The 15,037-nt window shown below is 35.8% G+C and overlaps 1 protein-coding gene across 2 annotated transcripts in view; it reads right to left on the bottom strand.

Annotated features, from left to right (window-relative positions):
* Window positions 1-9,591: 9,591 nt before the first annotated feature.
* NETO2 (neuropilin and tolloid like 2) overlaps window positions 9,592-15,037 on the bottom strand; it is a 36,036-nt gene continuing 30,590 nt past the window's right edge. For both annotated transcript variants that reach the window (XM_030026441.2, XM_030026442.1), the window contains one exon: window positions 9,592-14,446. In XM_030026441.2, the coding sequence (XP_029882301.1) occupies window positions 13,866-14,446 (581 nt within the window). In that variant the 3' untranslated portion in view covers window positions 9,592-13,865. The remainder of the gene's footprint in view (window positions 14,447-15,037) is intronic.

Genomic DNA, 15,037 nt, shown 5'->3' on the forward strand with positions numbered 1-15,037 from the left:
GAACCTATTATGGCTCTGGATATGCAACAGTGGAACTTGCAGCCTTTCATCTTCTTTTTTTAATCTGCTTTCATAGCCACAGGTATAAATTAAATCTTTGTTTCCATTTTCTCTAATTTTCTGCTTAGTTTCCATCAAAGCAGGCTCTTCTTGGAGGCTTTAAATAATCCATTACTGTGATACTTTTTTCTTGAAGTGTTACGGGCTTTGTTTCATCAGGGAATGGACTGTATGTTTTGTTCAGTATTGTAACCTATAAATTACATTCTTGCTGGAACTGCTTCTTTTACTTTCTGCCTAGACGATGACTGGGCATTAGATATAGACAATCATTTCCTGCCTCATAATGTAACAGTTCCAAACCAGCGGTACTCATAAGCAGCCTTGCATTTCAGGCTTTTTCTAGTCAGCCTGCCATATACCCGCTGAACATAGCGTGTAGCTGCTAGCAACATGTGCAGTCCTGTACTGAGTGCTGCCTTAGGAGGACTCTCCTATGTGGAAGCACTGGCACATGGCTGTCCTGTGATAGTTTGTATGAAGTAGTTATAATTAAATATTTCACTCCAAAGTAGACATTTTTATAGACATTATCCTCATTTACAGTCAGTATTAGGTGTGGTAAGAGAGAAGGGAGCAAGAAGGTTTGCATGGGAAAGATCCCAATTAAAATTTTGTGATGAGTTTCATATGTAGTAAGTGTTACATACATTTAGTAATCACCCAAATTTGCCCATTGTTCCCAAATTTGCCCAGTGTTCCCATGCACTAGTTACTTTGACCGGAGAGAAGCTGAACCTGAGCACAAGTTAAAAAAAATCAAGCTGAATAGATCTAAGCCAGCAAAGTGAGATACTTCAATTTAGTATCAAGTATAGTAACTAAAACTTGCTGCCGTTCTCTGTGACCATTTCAACCTTTAAGGAATTGTGTTGATTTAAATTGAATCAAAATTCAAAGTTGCTAGAAAGCCTGGATTTTTGATGATGCTATAGAGAAGATGAGTTTGTTCTTTTCCCCACCCTTTTCTGTTTTGGTTTTGTTTTTTTTTTTTTGCTTCTGAAAGACAAGGGAAATGCAATTCTCCTAGCTTTATTAACCGCCTCTGCTCCAGAACAGATTTCTGTCATTACTGTTATACTCCTTTCTGTGTCAAAACAGTTTAATTTATCTTGTCACTACTTTTTTCTTTGGTTTTTCTAGTATCATCCCCATTAGAAGTGGGAGGAACTGTGCCCAAAACTGGATTACATGAGTGTACTCTTGGCCAGGAATTGGCAGTTTAAACAGTAATTTGTTTACAAATGTTTACTCTAGAAGAATATGACCTGAATAATGAACATCACCTGTTCATATGCTGCCAAAAGCTACTGTCAGCATAATCCCTATAGCAATAACAATGCCAGTATTCTGGTTGCAGACAACTTGGAAAGATCTATCACTAATGTACTAGGTGTATCTGCAATTTTGTGTGCATAGTTACTTTTAAATTTTTTTAAATCTAAATATAATTTACTTACTAAATATACCCCAATTGCTCATATTTCAGGACCTGAGTAAAAGAAAAAGTAGAGAGAACTTAGAAAAGATCTGATACCTATGTAGTCAGGATCCTGCTAATGTCTTCAGATACCTTAACATTTTTGCTAAAAGTTATATTTATCTCCTCGCTGTTTTGGTTGTTCACTTTGGACAGTTTAAAATCTAATTTTAAAAAGATCCTGTGTTAATTACTTTCCCCACTGACCTGTCTTTTTGTTTCTTTAAATTGTAGATTTCCTACCTGTGATAGAGACTTGTTAAAAGCATCATCCCTGCATCATGAAAGAGACATTGTGGTCAGATTTTTTTCTGCTCTTTGTTGCTTATATGCCACAAAACAATTATATTTGTTTTGCAGCACAAATGAGGGCAGTGGTCGCACTTTGCCCAGAGACAGCAGGAAGTAGTCATATATATCAAGTGGAAGATGGTTAGCTATTTGGTAACTGGATAACTTTTGTGTGTTGGTGGTTTTTTCTTCCCTTCCCTCTAATCTATATAAAGCAGTTATTTGTATGGTTTTTTTTTAATACTCCTCTTTCTTGTTGTTTTGTTTTTTCTGCACTGGAAAAGTAGCTCTGGCAAATTGCCACAATCTTGTTTTGGAGGAAAATATAATGAGGAAAAATGCAATTTCTTTTTGGTGATGTGCATGCTGTCTTGTTTCAGGAGCACAATACAGTCTAAAGTTGAATAGCCTAAGGAGATTGTTTAATGTCTGCTGTAACATTTTGAAGTAAAACTGAATTTTACAGGAAACTAGTATTGTCACACCATTGGTAGTGTTTAGGGCAAACAATTAACATTTTATTACCACTTCCATGAAATTAATAGACAAATTTGATCACTTGATCTCGAATGACTCAACCAAGAAAACACAGTGAACAATGGCAGAATTGGGAAGAAAACCCATGACTCCTGACAGAAAAGTTAATGCTCTATCTTTTGAGTCTTGACTATATCAGTATCCCTTTCCAATCAGTATTGTTTTGTGATTTGATTATAGTACAGTTGTGTGCTTAAAATTATAGTCCACAACTGCAGACAAAAATAACCTTGAAATTGTTGAAGTAGTTGATGTAGAAAGGCGCATACATAAATCCACTTTTATTCATGACCTTTACTAATTAATTTCTGAGTCCACTAATGTAATAGGTACAGGAATTAGGTACTTGACTGATGAGACACTTCTTCCATGTTAGTGATATGACTTAATACGAGTTATTACTAGAACATCACATCACTGCAAGTTAGTTTTTCCTGCCTGTTTTTTGCTTATTTATTTTGCCCTCAGTCTGCTTTAGCTGGCATTAATGGAGGAACATAAGCCTTTCATCTGTATGCTTACCAGGATGTAAAGAGTTCTGGTCTAACTTTGACCACTGTAAATTGTGACCAGTCTAATGAAATAAATGAGCTATACAACTTCCGTAAATGAAGGAAGAAGTATTTATCTTGTCTCCCCACTCAGTCTTGCTAGTAGAATGAGAAATTTAGATACAGTAAATAACTTCTCCACAGTCAGAGATGGGAAAAATCATTAATGTAATTGTAAAGGGGGGATGGCATGCCTTTTTTCTTCATTTGTTTCTGCCTTGGCCCCCTGACTTAAAAGCCTGAAATGTACAGTGATGTAGCAATTTGGTGAACTACTGTCTAGTGGAAGAATTTTCTAAACACTTCTGTTTTGGTAGCGGTGTAATTGAGGCATCATTCCTTCTTCCAGAGTAAGTCAGAATTTAAAGGAATATTTTTTTATGTTCTTATGTTCTCTTTCCCTCTGTATGAGCTGTGTATCCTGCTTAAAAGATTTATTAAGGAGCCTTTTTACTTGGTTGTGTTGGGGGGGGGAAGTTATTTCTTTGATGTTCCGAAGTCTTTCCACATAACTGGATTAAACCCTGAAACCAGGTTAAGCAAAAGCTGTGGCAGTAATGTACCCTGATTTGTTTCCCTAAAGATTGATGTGATGGGTTATTCAAGCTGACCTCTCTCTTCAATTGTTTGAACATCTTTAATTTCTAGATATCCATACATTATTAATCTTTAATGCTGATAGTAAGCTGCTAATAAAAGAGGAAATACTTAACTCCTTTGTTAAATTTTCCACAATATCCTTCTTTCTCTCCTGTATACATACTTTTTTAAATTTAGGTTGTCCAAGATTAAAATATCCATATTTTAAATTGTATGTGTAGATTCTTACAGTGTTGCTGGATAACTGTTTAGTAGATTGTCTCCCCTATTTGCTATAGATATTAAAGGGTTAGTATTTTAAATAATTGCTACAGAAACATAATATCGTACTTTCCGATGTTTATTTGAGTCTGAATATGAATTGTTATCTGCATGAAGACAGAGGAGAGCAGTAGTATCTGAGCTTTTTGATCAGATGGAGTGAAGGACAAGGATAGAAAGTAATTTCACAATCAACAGCTTTAATGGATGTTAACCATAGAATCATAGAATGGTTTGGGCTGGAAGGGACCTTAAAGATCATCTAGTTCCAACCCCCCTGCCATGGGCAAGGACATCTTCCACTAGAGCAGGTTGCTCAAAGCCCCATCCAACCTGGCCTTGAACACTTCCAGGGATGGGGCATCCACAGCTTCTCTGGGCAACCTGTTCCAGTGCCTCACCACCCTCACAGTGAAGAACTACTTCCTTACATCTCATCTAAATCTACCCTCTTTCAGTTTAAAGCCATTACCCCTTGTCCTATCACTACATGCCCCCGTAAAAAGTCCATCTCCAGTGTTCTTATAGGCTCCTTTTAGATACTGGAAGGTTGCTGTAAGGTGTCCCTGGAGCCTTCTCTTCCCCAGGCTGAACAACCCCAACTCTCTCAGCTTATCTTCATAGGAGGGGCGCTCCAGTCCTCTGATCATCACCTTCCTCTGGACTCGCTCCAACAGGTCCATGTTCCTCTTATGTTGGGGGCCCCCAAGCTGAACACAGTGCTCCAGGTGGGGTGTCATGAGAGTGGAGTAGAGGGCAAGAATCACCTCCCTCGACCTGCTGATCGTGCTTCTTTTGATGCAGCCCAGGATACGGTTGGCTTTCTGAGCTGCAAACACACATTGCCGGGTCATGTTGAGCTTCTTGTCAACCAACACCCCCAAGTCCTTCTCCTCAGGGCTGCTCTCAATCCATTCATCGCCCAGCCTGTATTTGTGCTTGGGATTGCCGCGACCCATGTGCAGCACTTTGCACTAGGCCTTGTTAAACTTCATGAGGTTTGCACAGGCCCACCTCTCAAGCCTGTCAAGGTTCCTCTGGATGGCATCCCTTCCCTCCAGTGTGTTGACCGCACCACACAGCTTGGTGTCATCGGCAAAGTTGCTGAGGGTGCACTCAATCCCACTGTCCATGTCGCTGACAACGATGTTAATACTGTAGGAAGAAAGCAGAGCTGGCAGGCTTTGGCAGCATATTCAATCTGAGGTTTGTTTCGTTATTATTTGAGTTAGCACTGACATGAAACTCTAATGAAAATGTAACATTTGTTTAGACATGCTGTGTACGGACATTACTGGACACAGGGCCCCATTTGATGAGGAAATAGGTTTAGCTATTTTTTTAAATGTTTGCTGTTGTAGTAGGCTACAGAGGATGATATTCTTGAATAATCAGATTTGTCTGTGCTTAAGAGGTTTTTTGCACTAGAAACAAAGAACTTGGTCTTTGATCTACTTTATGCACCATCAGGAACATGAGTGATGCGAATATCTCTGCAGCCTACTGTTACAGTGTAAAACCTTCAGTTGTGTCAGTATAGGAAAATTAGATCATTAGATGGGTGATAAACTTCGCTGGTAATAAATGAGACAAATCTTGCAGTGGAAAAGTGCAGTGTCTTAATAATGCTGTAGTTTTTTTGAGTTCTAGAAAAGTAAGCCTATTTCCAATTTTCGGCTTTATATTGGCGTTAGAGACACATATGAGTTATGCCTTGGGTTATATATAAAATTGAATTTTTCACTCCTTTGTAGACTGTTGTTGTGTAGTATCTGTTCCAATACTTCTGTAAATTAACCTTTCTTTTTTTTCTTTATACTTTCCTACCTAGCTTTTCCCCTTCTGAAAGGGTTTATGACAAAGATTTTCTTTCAAAATCCTTTTAAAAAACAGTAAAAATAAGCATTAGATCAGATGTGGCACTTTGCTTATATAGCTTGGCTGCTGGGAACAGAGAGAACCTGGTTTAATTTGCTAAATCGTCTTTCAATTCTTTGATTCTAGGCATTAGCCATTAATATTCATACAAATTCTTCCTTAAAAAGAAAAAATAATCAATAAGCACATCTGACCTTAATAACAGGGTTTTGCTGTTAATCAATAGGATCACTAACATAATGTATTACCCTTCAAAATAGTATTCTAGATGTTTGGATCTGTCTTGAAATTTTTCACCTTAAGTGTGGTTCAGTGTTGAAAAGTATTTCAGTATGTTCAATGAAACTAATGTCTATTGTTCATAGGGGATCCAGATCTAGTTCCTTAGGAGATTGTATGATTTCTTTGGTTGCTTTATATTAGACCCTAAAATTTGCCTCCTGTGTGAGAGGGAGTCAAAGCCATGTATTTTTTTTTTCCCCTGGATATACCATATTGGGTATTTCTGCTAAGGTTGGCCTGGGGCCCACAGGCAAGATTGCCATTCCTTTCAGATATTGTCCCATCATTACTTAAGTGCTTCCATGATGAAAGAAGAGAAGGTGGCCTCGTGGTTAGGCAAGCAGAAGACTAGTTGTTACATTTTCAAGTATAAGGCAGAAAGTTCTTCTGCTTTGAGATAGGCTTGGCTTTCTGCCAGTTCCTTTAGTCATTGTAAACTGCTCTTTGTAACTCAACAAGGCAACAAAACAATCTGCATTTTCTTGCAAATTTACATAAATAATTTTTCATTATAGTGTAAATCTGAAGTGACTGTTCCTTATCTTTTGGGTTTTTGGCAATATTAATTTCTGTGTAGTCCTACAGTAAGGATAAGCCATGACGTCCAGTTTTGATTCAAATAAAACTGAATTCAATTACATATTTTTCCCTTAGTAGTCCTTGTTTGATCACCCTGGGTGTTTTTGTTTTTAAATGATGCACGACCTTTTTAGGAATAGGAAAAGTAATGTAGAAATGTCTTCTACACTCTTTCTACTTTTCATTAATGTTCCCCTAAACCTTGAGGGCTGCTTGTTAGCTTGAGCTCCCTGTTTGGTACTGTTGCTGAAGAACAGTTAGTAGCCTTTATTTGTGTTCCTGAGGGGAGGAAAGAGTACTGAAAAAGAAGTGGGTTTGTGCTTTTTATTTCTCTTGTTGAGCATTAGTATTTGCCAACTGTACTGCAGTAGCGTTATAGGTGGTGCTGAAATGTTGTCATTAAATCCTGATGCCACACATCTGGCAGCTTGTTGTAATGTAAACTATTCCATGAACGTATATAATGCCGCTTTTGATACTTTTATAAATTGACATTAAAACCAGGTATTTCATAATTTTAAACACAGTAATGCAATATTTAAATCTACCTATTATAGCTCTTTGTGGGCAAGAAATCCATATGCTTGCTTTAGAGAACATTTTATCTTATGATGCTAAGAATTAAAGGAAAGTTGGAACTACAATTAAAAAACCACAAACTTAACATGTGTGTTCTAACAATTAATAAGAAATAACTTATGTTTGGATTCTGCTAGTTCAAGGAAAAGATGTGTTTCCCTTTTGCTAATGTCTGTCCTTGCTTCTACTCTGATGTGGAAAGTGCAGTACAGCAAAGCTTTCCAAGTTTGCAGCTTTATTAGTTCTGGATCTTAAAGGCAAATAACTTAGTTTTCTGTTATTACTACTTCTCTTGTACAGATTTAACATTTGAGTGCTTGTATTCAGATTTGTCAAAACAGACATAAATGCAGAAATGTCTGGAAGTATATGATAACCTTAGGAGTCATACAGAGCTCTAAAAATCACCTAATATATGAGATTATTTTAAGTATCCATTACTTTTTGATTTGTTTACTATACACTTGAATTTTACATAGATATTTTGTACTGTTCTTGTATATTCCAGAATTCCCTTCTCTGCCAAGGATAAAACTTAATGACAGAAGATAAAATGGCCTGTGCAGAATCTTTTGCCTCTGGTAAGTGCAAAGCAAACATTCTCACTCTACTAGATCTCTTTGTTTTTCATTACTACAGAAAAATTAAAATTATTTGGCTTCGCCTCAGGCCTTCAATTGCTCTGTTGGGTTATTAAGCATACAGTGGAGAGCCAGTAATGAGTGGTATTGCTTATGTACCTTGTCTGTTTGTTCTTTATAAACAGAAGATTCATTACAATGTTTACGAGACTTGGGATTTATTGACTTGTCTTTCTAAGAATCTCTTATTCTCATAATTTCTTTCAAGAGTATTTTCCTGCTTTTTTTCACCCCTATTAATCACTGAATCATCTTTTTACATAAATAATCAGTAGTAATTGAGAATGCTATCCAGTAAACTCAGTACTAACAGCTGGCTTTTTCCAAATTACCAGGAGTATTGAAGGTGTTTACTGAAGTGAGGTAACCTAGCATATTCGTTAAGTAGAATTGTGTGCTTTATTACCTTGAGAGTAATTCTACTGTGTTGAAGTGTGGGTTGAACATTGTATGAGAAATGTCCAGTGGTTAGTATTTTATTGTCTCCCATTTTGTATTTAAACAAATAATTCTTTAATTTTCAACTACTCTCCTGTCTCTGCAAATAGCTTTTTAAAATTTTTATACAATGTCATGTGCTTTGCCAGTGGAAATGAAAGGAAGCTTAAGCTCTGTATTCCTGTGTTATTCACAGGTGAATGTAGTAGTTATTAAGGACAAGTGTTATGAGCAAACTGAGTGTGATAACCAGGGGCAAACTAAATCCTCACATAAAAAACACAGGCCCTTTTAATTCTAATATTACTTCCCCATAAAATACTAAACCTTGAGTATTAAAACATTAATGTACTCTGTTCCAGTTTAGCCATATTCATTTGAGGTTAAGGACATAATCCTGTGAGCTTTGATTTTTCCTTGTAGTCTCTTACTTTTCAGGTGAAAAATAAGCTGCAGTATAAACTCAGAAATTAACATAATGTTTAAACTCTGAAATGCTGTGGTTTAATCATAAATACTTCTACAGTATAATTCTTGCTCCTAAATACATCTGGAAGGAAGACAGAAGCAACTTTTACGTAGTTGATACTGTACCTGGAGGCTAATTATAAGGTGTAAATAATATGCTTATTTCTATATATAAATTAATAAAATAATGAAATAAGATGTAACTCTTTAAAGATGTCTAGGAAATTTGTGTTTGGGAGGAGCAGTTGTTCAGAGAAGATGGTATGATGTGCATCCTTTTAAGTACACTGATAGCATTGACAGCTCTTACCCTTCAGAAAGTGTGATTCAGATTCCGAACCATGAAATTATTCTGAATTTTGAGGTGTGTAGGTCTTAGGTACCTATTATTTGGTTTATTATAATACTTTACTTCTTCTTGAACAGAATTTGACATAAATTTTTTATGGGTTTCTCCAGTATAAAAGCTATTACCATAAATTTTGTGATGGTAATGGAAAGACATACAAAGACATCAAGTCTTTACTTTGTTTCTCCCTGAACCTCGCTCTGTAAGAACAGACTTATAAAAACTAAGCTGTTTTATCTGGTATATGGCAGATTATCTTCAATAGCTAGATGAAAGGGAACAAGCTGACAAGTCACAAATGACTGCTGTTGGTGTTGATCTATGAAACAGATGGAAAACAGATTTTTGTTAAGCTGATTCTGTAAAATGGAGTGTAGCAAAGGAATCTGAATGTGAAAATAAACTTGCAGTTCCATGGTGACACAGAACCACATATTAGAGCATATTGACATGTGATTTATTTTTGTATTTATGGGGGGAGTTACATTATAACAGAGATGGTTATTGGAAACCACAGGAACAGAAGTCTTAAAGATAGTAGCTTTAATGTTGTTAGATTGAGATAGGTGCTATAAATACTCATTTTCAAAGCATGAATCAACTCAAAAGTTTTTTATTTTAAAATTCTTTTTCCCATTATAATTAATATTCAGTTGTAATAGTGTGATCTCAAAGAATATAAAATCAGCTTATCTTTTAGGCTGACATAGATTAGGAATCTTGTTTTGGTAAACAGTCTACAGACCTGAGCAATCATAGGGCTCATACATCGATTTTGAAATAAGGACATGTTAAAGTAAATAGATTTGACTGAGTTTTACTGTGAACACATACATAGAGACTGACCATACAAGAGGATCAAACTGTAGCTATGTTTCAGTATATCCATATGAATTAAGTTGTTCCATTTCAAGCACTAATTTACTCTTGGCTTCTCAGGTATAGGTGTTAAGATCTTTTTTTATTACTTTTGCTATTGGTAGCTTTTTAGATAAAGGATTATACTCAAATAGTTTGGAAACTTAAATGTTGTTATGATCATTGATATTAAGAACTAAATTGATTTGAAAATAAGGCAAGTCTTTTTTTCCACATTTAGCAGATCTGCTGCTAATGCACAGAATTCTCTGTACCAAGTAAAAAACAAAACAAAGTGTATTTTAATGCCTTAAGTTCTGTGAAGTTTTCACATGACAAGCAACTTTTCCTGTAAGTCAATGACAGCTCTTTTTGTAACCTTTCTTTGTATTGGTTTAGTAAAAATAGACAGTAATTCTTATAATATGCCATTATAATCTGCATGCACTATGAGGTCATCTTGTCTATAGCAGACAAGAGAATCTCATGCATTTTAAGTACAAATTAGTATTTCTGTGATCGCTGAAACATTTCAGTCAGCAACAGCGTTAAGTCTGTTTCCTATACCACTGTCATCATATTGGTAAATGCAGAACTCAAGAATCATGGTTCTCAGTCACTTTTATTTTTGTGTTGGCCTGTAGGTTTATGTCTACAACTTTTATCTACAACAAATCCTTCTTCATGTTAGATAGTTTGATGTCTAAGCTACTATGATAAAAGGCAAAAATGAATTATTAAATACCAAAAAGCAGTTAATGCTCTTGGTCTTTTCCTGGTCAATGTGTGTCTACGGAACATATCTTTGCTTATGAGCATTCAGTGTTAACAGAGGTTATCAGAGGTATGGGTACAATTAAGTGCAAAATCAGGATGCTCCTAGAAATATATGGATTTAAGATGGAGACATGGAAACAGGCTAACAGTACTTAGATATTGCAAGAATATGAAAGGTGATGTTTTTTGATAATGCCAAAGAAAAGTTTAAAGACCACAACATCAGCTCCAACTGGATTGAGACTGCAAAACCAATACTAGATTCTTCTGCTGAAAATGTCAGCTTTCTGCACGCTGAGTGATACCTAGCAGTCCACTCGGTTAGTTTTTCTTTGTAATGGAGGGAATTTGATTATACTGGAAGTGGAATTATGGCTCTAATAGTTACCACTCATTTCTTAAAGTACAGCTAAGTAACTGAACCCAGCATTACAATGAGATTTATAGACGTTATTTTTTAAACACACCATGCACAAGTTTTCCTTTCAGATTTTTAGGTTCAATGTTAATGTCACCTTGCTTCTAATAAAACACACACTGATATTTCATTTTCCTGCCCTTACTACTTACAGAAGCTTATAGAAATCATTATTGCTTTGGGTTTCTCTTGCAGATCTGTTCAAGTGTACAGCTATTGCCACAGTACGGGTTGGGTCTGCTATTACGGAAATAATGAAAAGCTCCCTCCAGGAGAGTTTTTGCTCTGTACTGGGCATTGGGAACAGGTATTGGGAATTGGGAGCAGGTGTTAACTAGGCAGGAGTATCTTGTCTTTATTTATCCTAAAGACAAAAAAACAGATTAGACAGCAAGGAAGGGGGGAAAGTGAAGCTTGCAGACCTGGGCTCAGGGAAATTGGGAAAAAGTTACGCACAGAAGACGTGACTGGTTATGGGAGCTCATCTGTATGCTCTGGCCAAAAAGCAGCTGTGTTCTGACCATGTAATCAGAAAGTTACAACAGCAACTGAAATATTATACAGCCCATTTGGGAACTTCTTCAGTAGAGCTTTTGACCTTTTTTCCACAGACTTGGGCTTTGCAGGCTTGCTATTTGTTTTATTATTACAGGTTTACTGTTCAAAGACAACATAACTTAGGAAAGAATAGGGATCACATTATTTTTATCACATGGACAAACATATCTTAAAAAGAAAATTTAATCATGCAAACCTAGCACTTACAAGTTATATGGATAAAAATGACCAGTGCAAAACTATGTATGACTTGTTGAAAGAATCTGAAGCTAACAGACTGTCACAAATAACATTCTGTATCACATAGGTCATGGTGAGATATTTATTACTGAAATCAATGAGAAGTAAATGAAATCTGTCAAGAAATGTTTTAATTAAATATTCAAAAATTTTCAAGTAAAAATTAACTAGATTTTTTTAACACTTATCTTCTACATGAAGTGCATCTAAAAATAATGCCCATTTTCATTCTTTTGAGTTGAAATATATTCTGGGAGCAGCACAAAAACTGACACCAGGATACAGCCTTAGGGGTCTGATCTATGAGCTTCTGATTAAGTTCTTTCTAGAAATCAGACAGGATTAATTTTGAAGGTGGGAAGTGTTAAAGATACACAATTCCCACACCCCCCCCCAGCAAACTTCTTACATTCTAAGCATTTGTAAAAGAATTTGTCATTCTAATGAAAATCTATGATTACAGCTATTGTTCATCTTTTATTTTAAAGAAAAGATTTTTCAGTTGCTAGGGGCGTATTTTTTTTTTTTTTCACTACAGTCAGCACAACAAGCACTATGGTTTTACATACATTTGTAAATAAAGGGTATGCTCAGGGCAAGCTGGTACGTCACCTTTAGTGAAAGGTTTCCTGTAAACAAAATACCAGAATAAAACGAAACAAACCAGGGAATAAAATGTAGGCTAATGTGGAAGTCGTATTAAGTATTCTTGGCAAATTACGATGTATGCAGCAGCCACTGCATGATATTCAGAGCTGCTAACAGTGACACTGAAACAAGCCTGCTGTACAGGTGCTAGATTTTGATTTAATAAACAGTCTGTACAGTATCAAACTATATAAAAAGTTTAAAAACCACAATGAGAATTATTATATTTTAAAAATTTTTTTTATATTGTAAAAATTTTAAAATTAGGTCCAAACCACCATTAAAAAAGGTATGAAATGTGCAATTTTGCAAGTGGAAACAAGGGGCACAAGAAGGGTGTCATAAGGGTTAATAAGAGTTGCTTTGTGATTTCTTTTTGTTTCCAGTATCCTCATATACCTGGTAATCACACAGACCTCTGAGCAGTTCTCTTCAGGCAAGGACATGAGCTAAAAGTATCATCACTGATTTCAGTAGGGAAGACTGGCTGCAATAAGGAGTAAAAGGCTATTTTAAGAGACAAATGTACAGTACAGTCTATTTATGTAAATACTTGGAAAACACAGGAACAAAATTGTTTTCTAACTACAGAGCTGTGAAATCAGTGAGCCATATGGATCTATAATATACGTCAGAATATTTTAAAATCCTAAACCTTCTTGAAAGAAAACTGTTGTAAGAGTCTGCTACTAGAATAACATGAGTACTTACTTGTGTTTTAACCAAAAGCTGCAAAGATTACATATTTCCAAATGTACTAAAATTAAAATAACTCAATATTTTTAAAAGGCAGTAATCCTCTTCACTTATTTCTCATAAAGCATAGAGTGAGGAACTGATAATTAAAGGCAATATAAATGGTAGGCAAGATGAAACAGATGGCTGTAACATAATTCTTGAGTCTTAACTGGCACTTAACACTAACTCTACTTTCAATTTGACAAATACAATAAGACACCTATGTTGACATACACATGGTGCACTTAACTACTTTTATTTATGTAACTGAGGTATTAAAATTGTCTTGAAAAGCAGACGTCTAAAGAAGAGAAAATGATATGAGGAAGAGAATAGTAGTCATTGTTTTCAGTGTTCAATGATTAGTAGTAGTTGGTTTTTTCTTCCAATATCCTTAACTTATAATTTCCATGCAAAGTCTTTGTCTGACTCCTCCACTAGATAGGTAGCTTGGGAAGATGGGAGGAAATCCACCATTCTTCAGCAAGAATTAGTTATGAAGACTTTCTAAATGAAGTATAATAAGCTAAAAGTGTGTGCATCTCACACGCAGCATATAGTACACTTTTAATATATACACTGTCATTGTACGCAAGCATCTTGTATATACACTGATACCACCTTCGCTAGGAAATTAGAAGTCAATAGATAATGAACCTTGTGCTGTATCTTCTCTTCCCCTAACATAGATTTCACACGGAATCTCCTCCATCACTCTGTCTTCTATGACTTGCTCAGGGCAGTCGTGCGCTTGTTTGAAAGTGTAACTACTTTTCTTGAATGTGCTATTAAATGTTTTCATTGGCTGAGGCTGCGCAAAATCATTGCGAAAGGGAAGTTCCATGGAGCTGAGGTTTGTCCTGCTTTGTTTTATATTAGAGGCCTGGGAGCCACAGTGGTGGTCATGAATGCATCTGGAAGCTGTTGAAGGGCGTCTCATTTTCTGATAGTTTTCAAGTTCTTCTGATAAATCCGCCAAATCCGCAGAAATTTCTTTGTCCCTTAGTGAAAATAGTTCATAATGTGGAGGATCAAATACTTCTTGGAAACCAGTTTTATTGAAGGCAGTCTTGCAAGCCATAACCTTTTTGCGAGGTTGCTTTACTTGTACTAGAATTGAAATGATGAGAAGAACTAAAACTATCCCTGACGTGATGCCAATGATTGTTCCATGAGTTTTGGTGATTTGTTCGAACAATCCAGTTTTTTTCTTTTCTGCAAAGAAAAAATGAGGACTATGATAAGGCTTTTATTATTTTCCACACTTTTGATCATGTATTAAAACAAAGCAAGCTGTATTGTGATTGCCGTATAAGTGCCATGTTAATGAAATGACTTAATGGCACTGAAGACTAGACCTGTATGTCAATGGGATTTATCATACTGCATCTGTGCATTTGTTCAGCAAGTCTAATTCCCTGTCTGCATTAGTGGCTACCATATGATAATTCAGTGGCAGGTGGAACTCTGTGGCCAGTGCATGCTGACTCAGCTGGGATGTGGCTTCAATTCTGAACCTATACTGATCAGTTCTTATTCCAAAATCCACGAGTTAAATAGGCTTAAATTAAATAGATGAAATACAGCTACAGATGATGCTTCTCTTACCATAGTTTGCTCCTGCTGGTAACATTCCCATTGATGTCAGTAGAAGGAAACCTAGATTTAAAATTATCTAGTTCTTCTTTATAAGTGAAGTATTATCATAGTTATGATACAAGAGTGACTGTACTATTTGTTTTCACATCACTTGGAAATTTAATGACTGCATCTATTGTGTAAGTCTGTTATACCTGTTTCAACACA

This window comes from Aquila chrysaetos, chromosome 9 (assembly GCF_900496995.4).
Source record: "Aquila chrysaetos chrysaetos chromosome 9, bAquChr1.4, whole genome shotgun sequence".
In the NCBI taxonomy this organism is placed as follows: Eukaryota; Metazoa; Chordata; class Aves; order Accipitriformes; family Accipitridae; genus Aquila; species Aquila chrysaetos.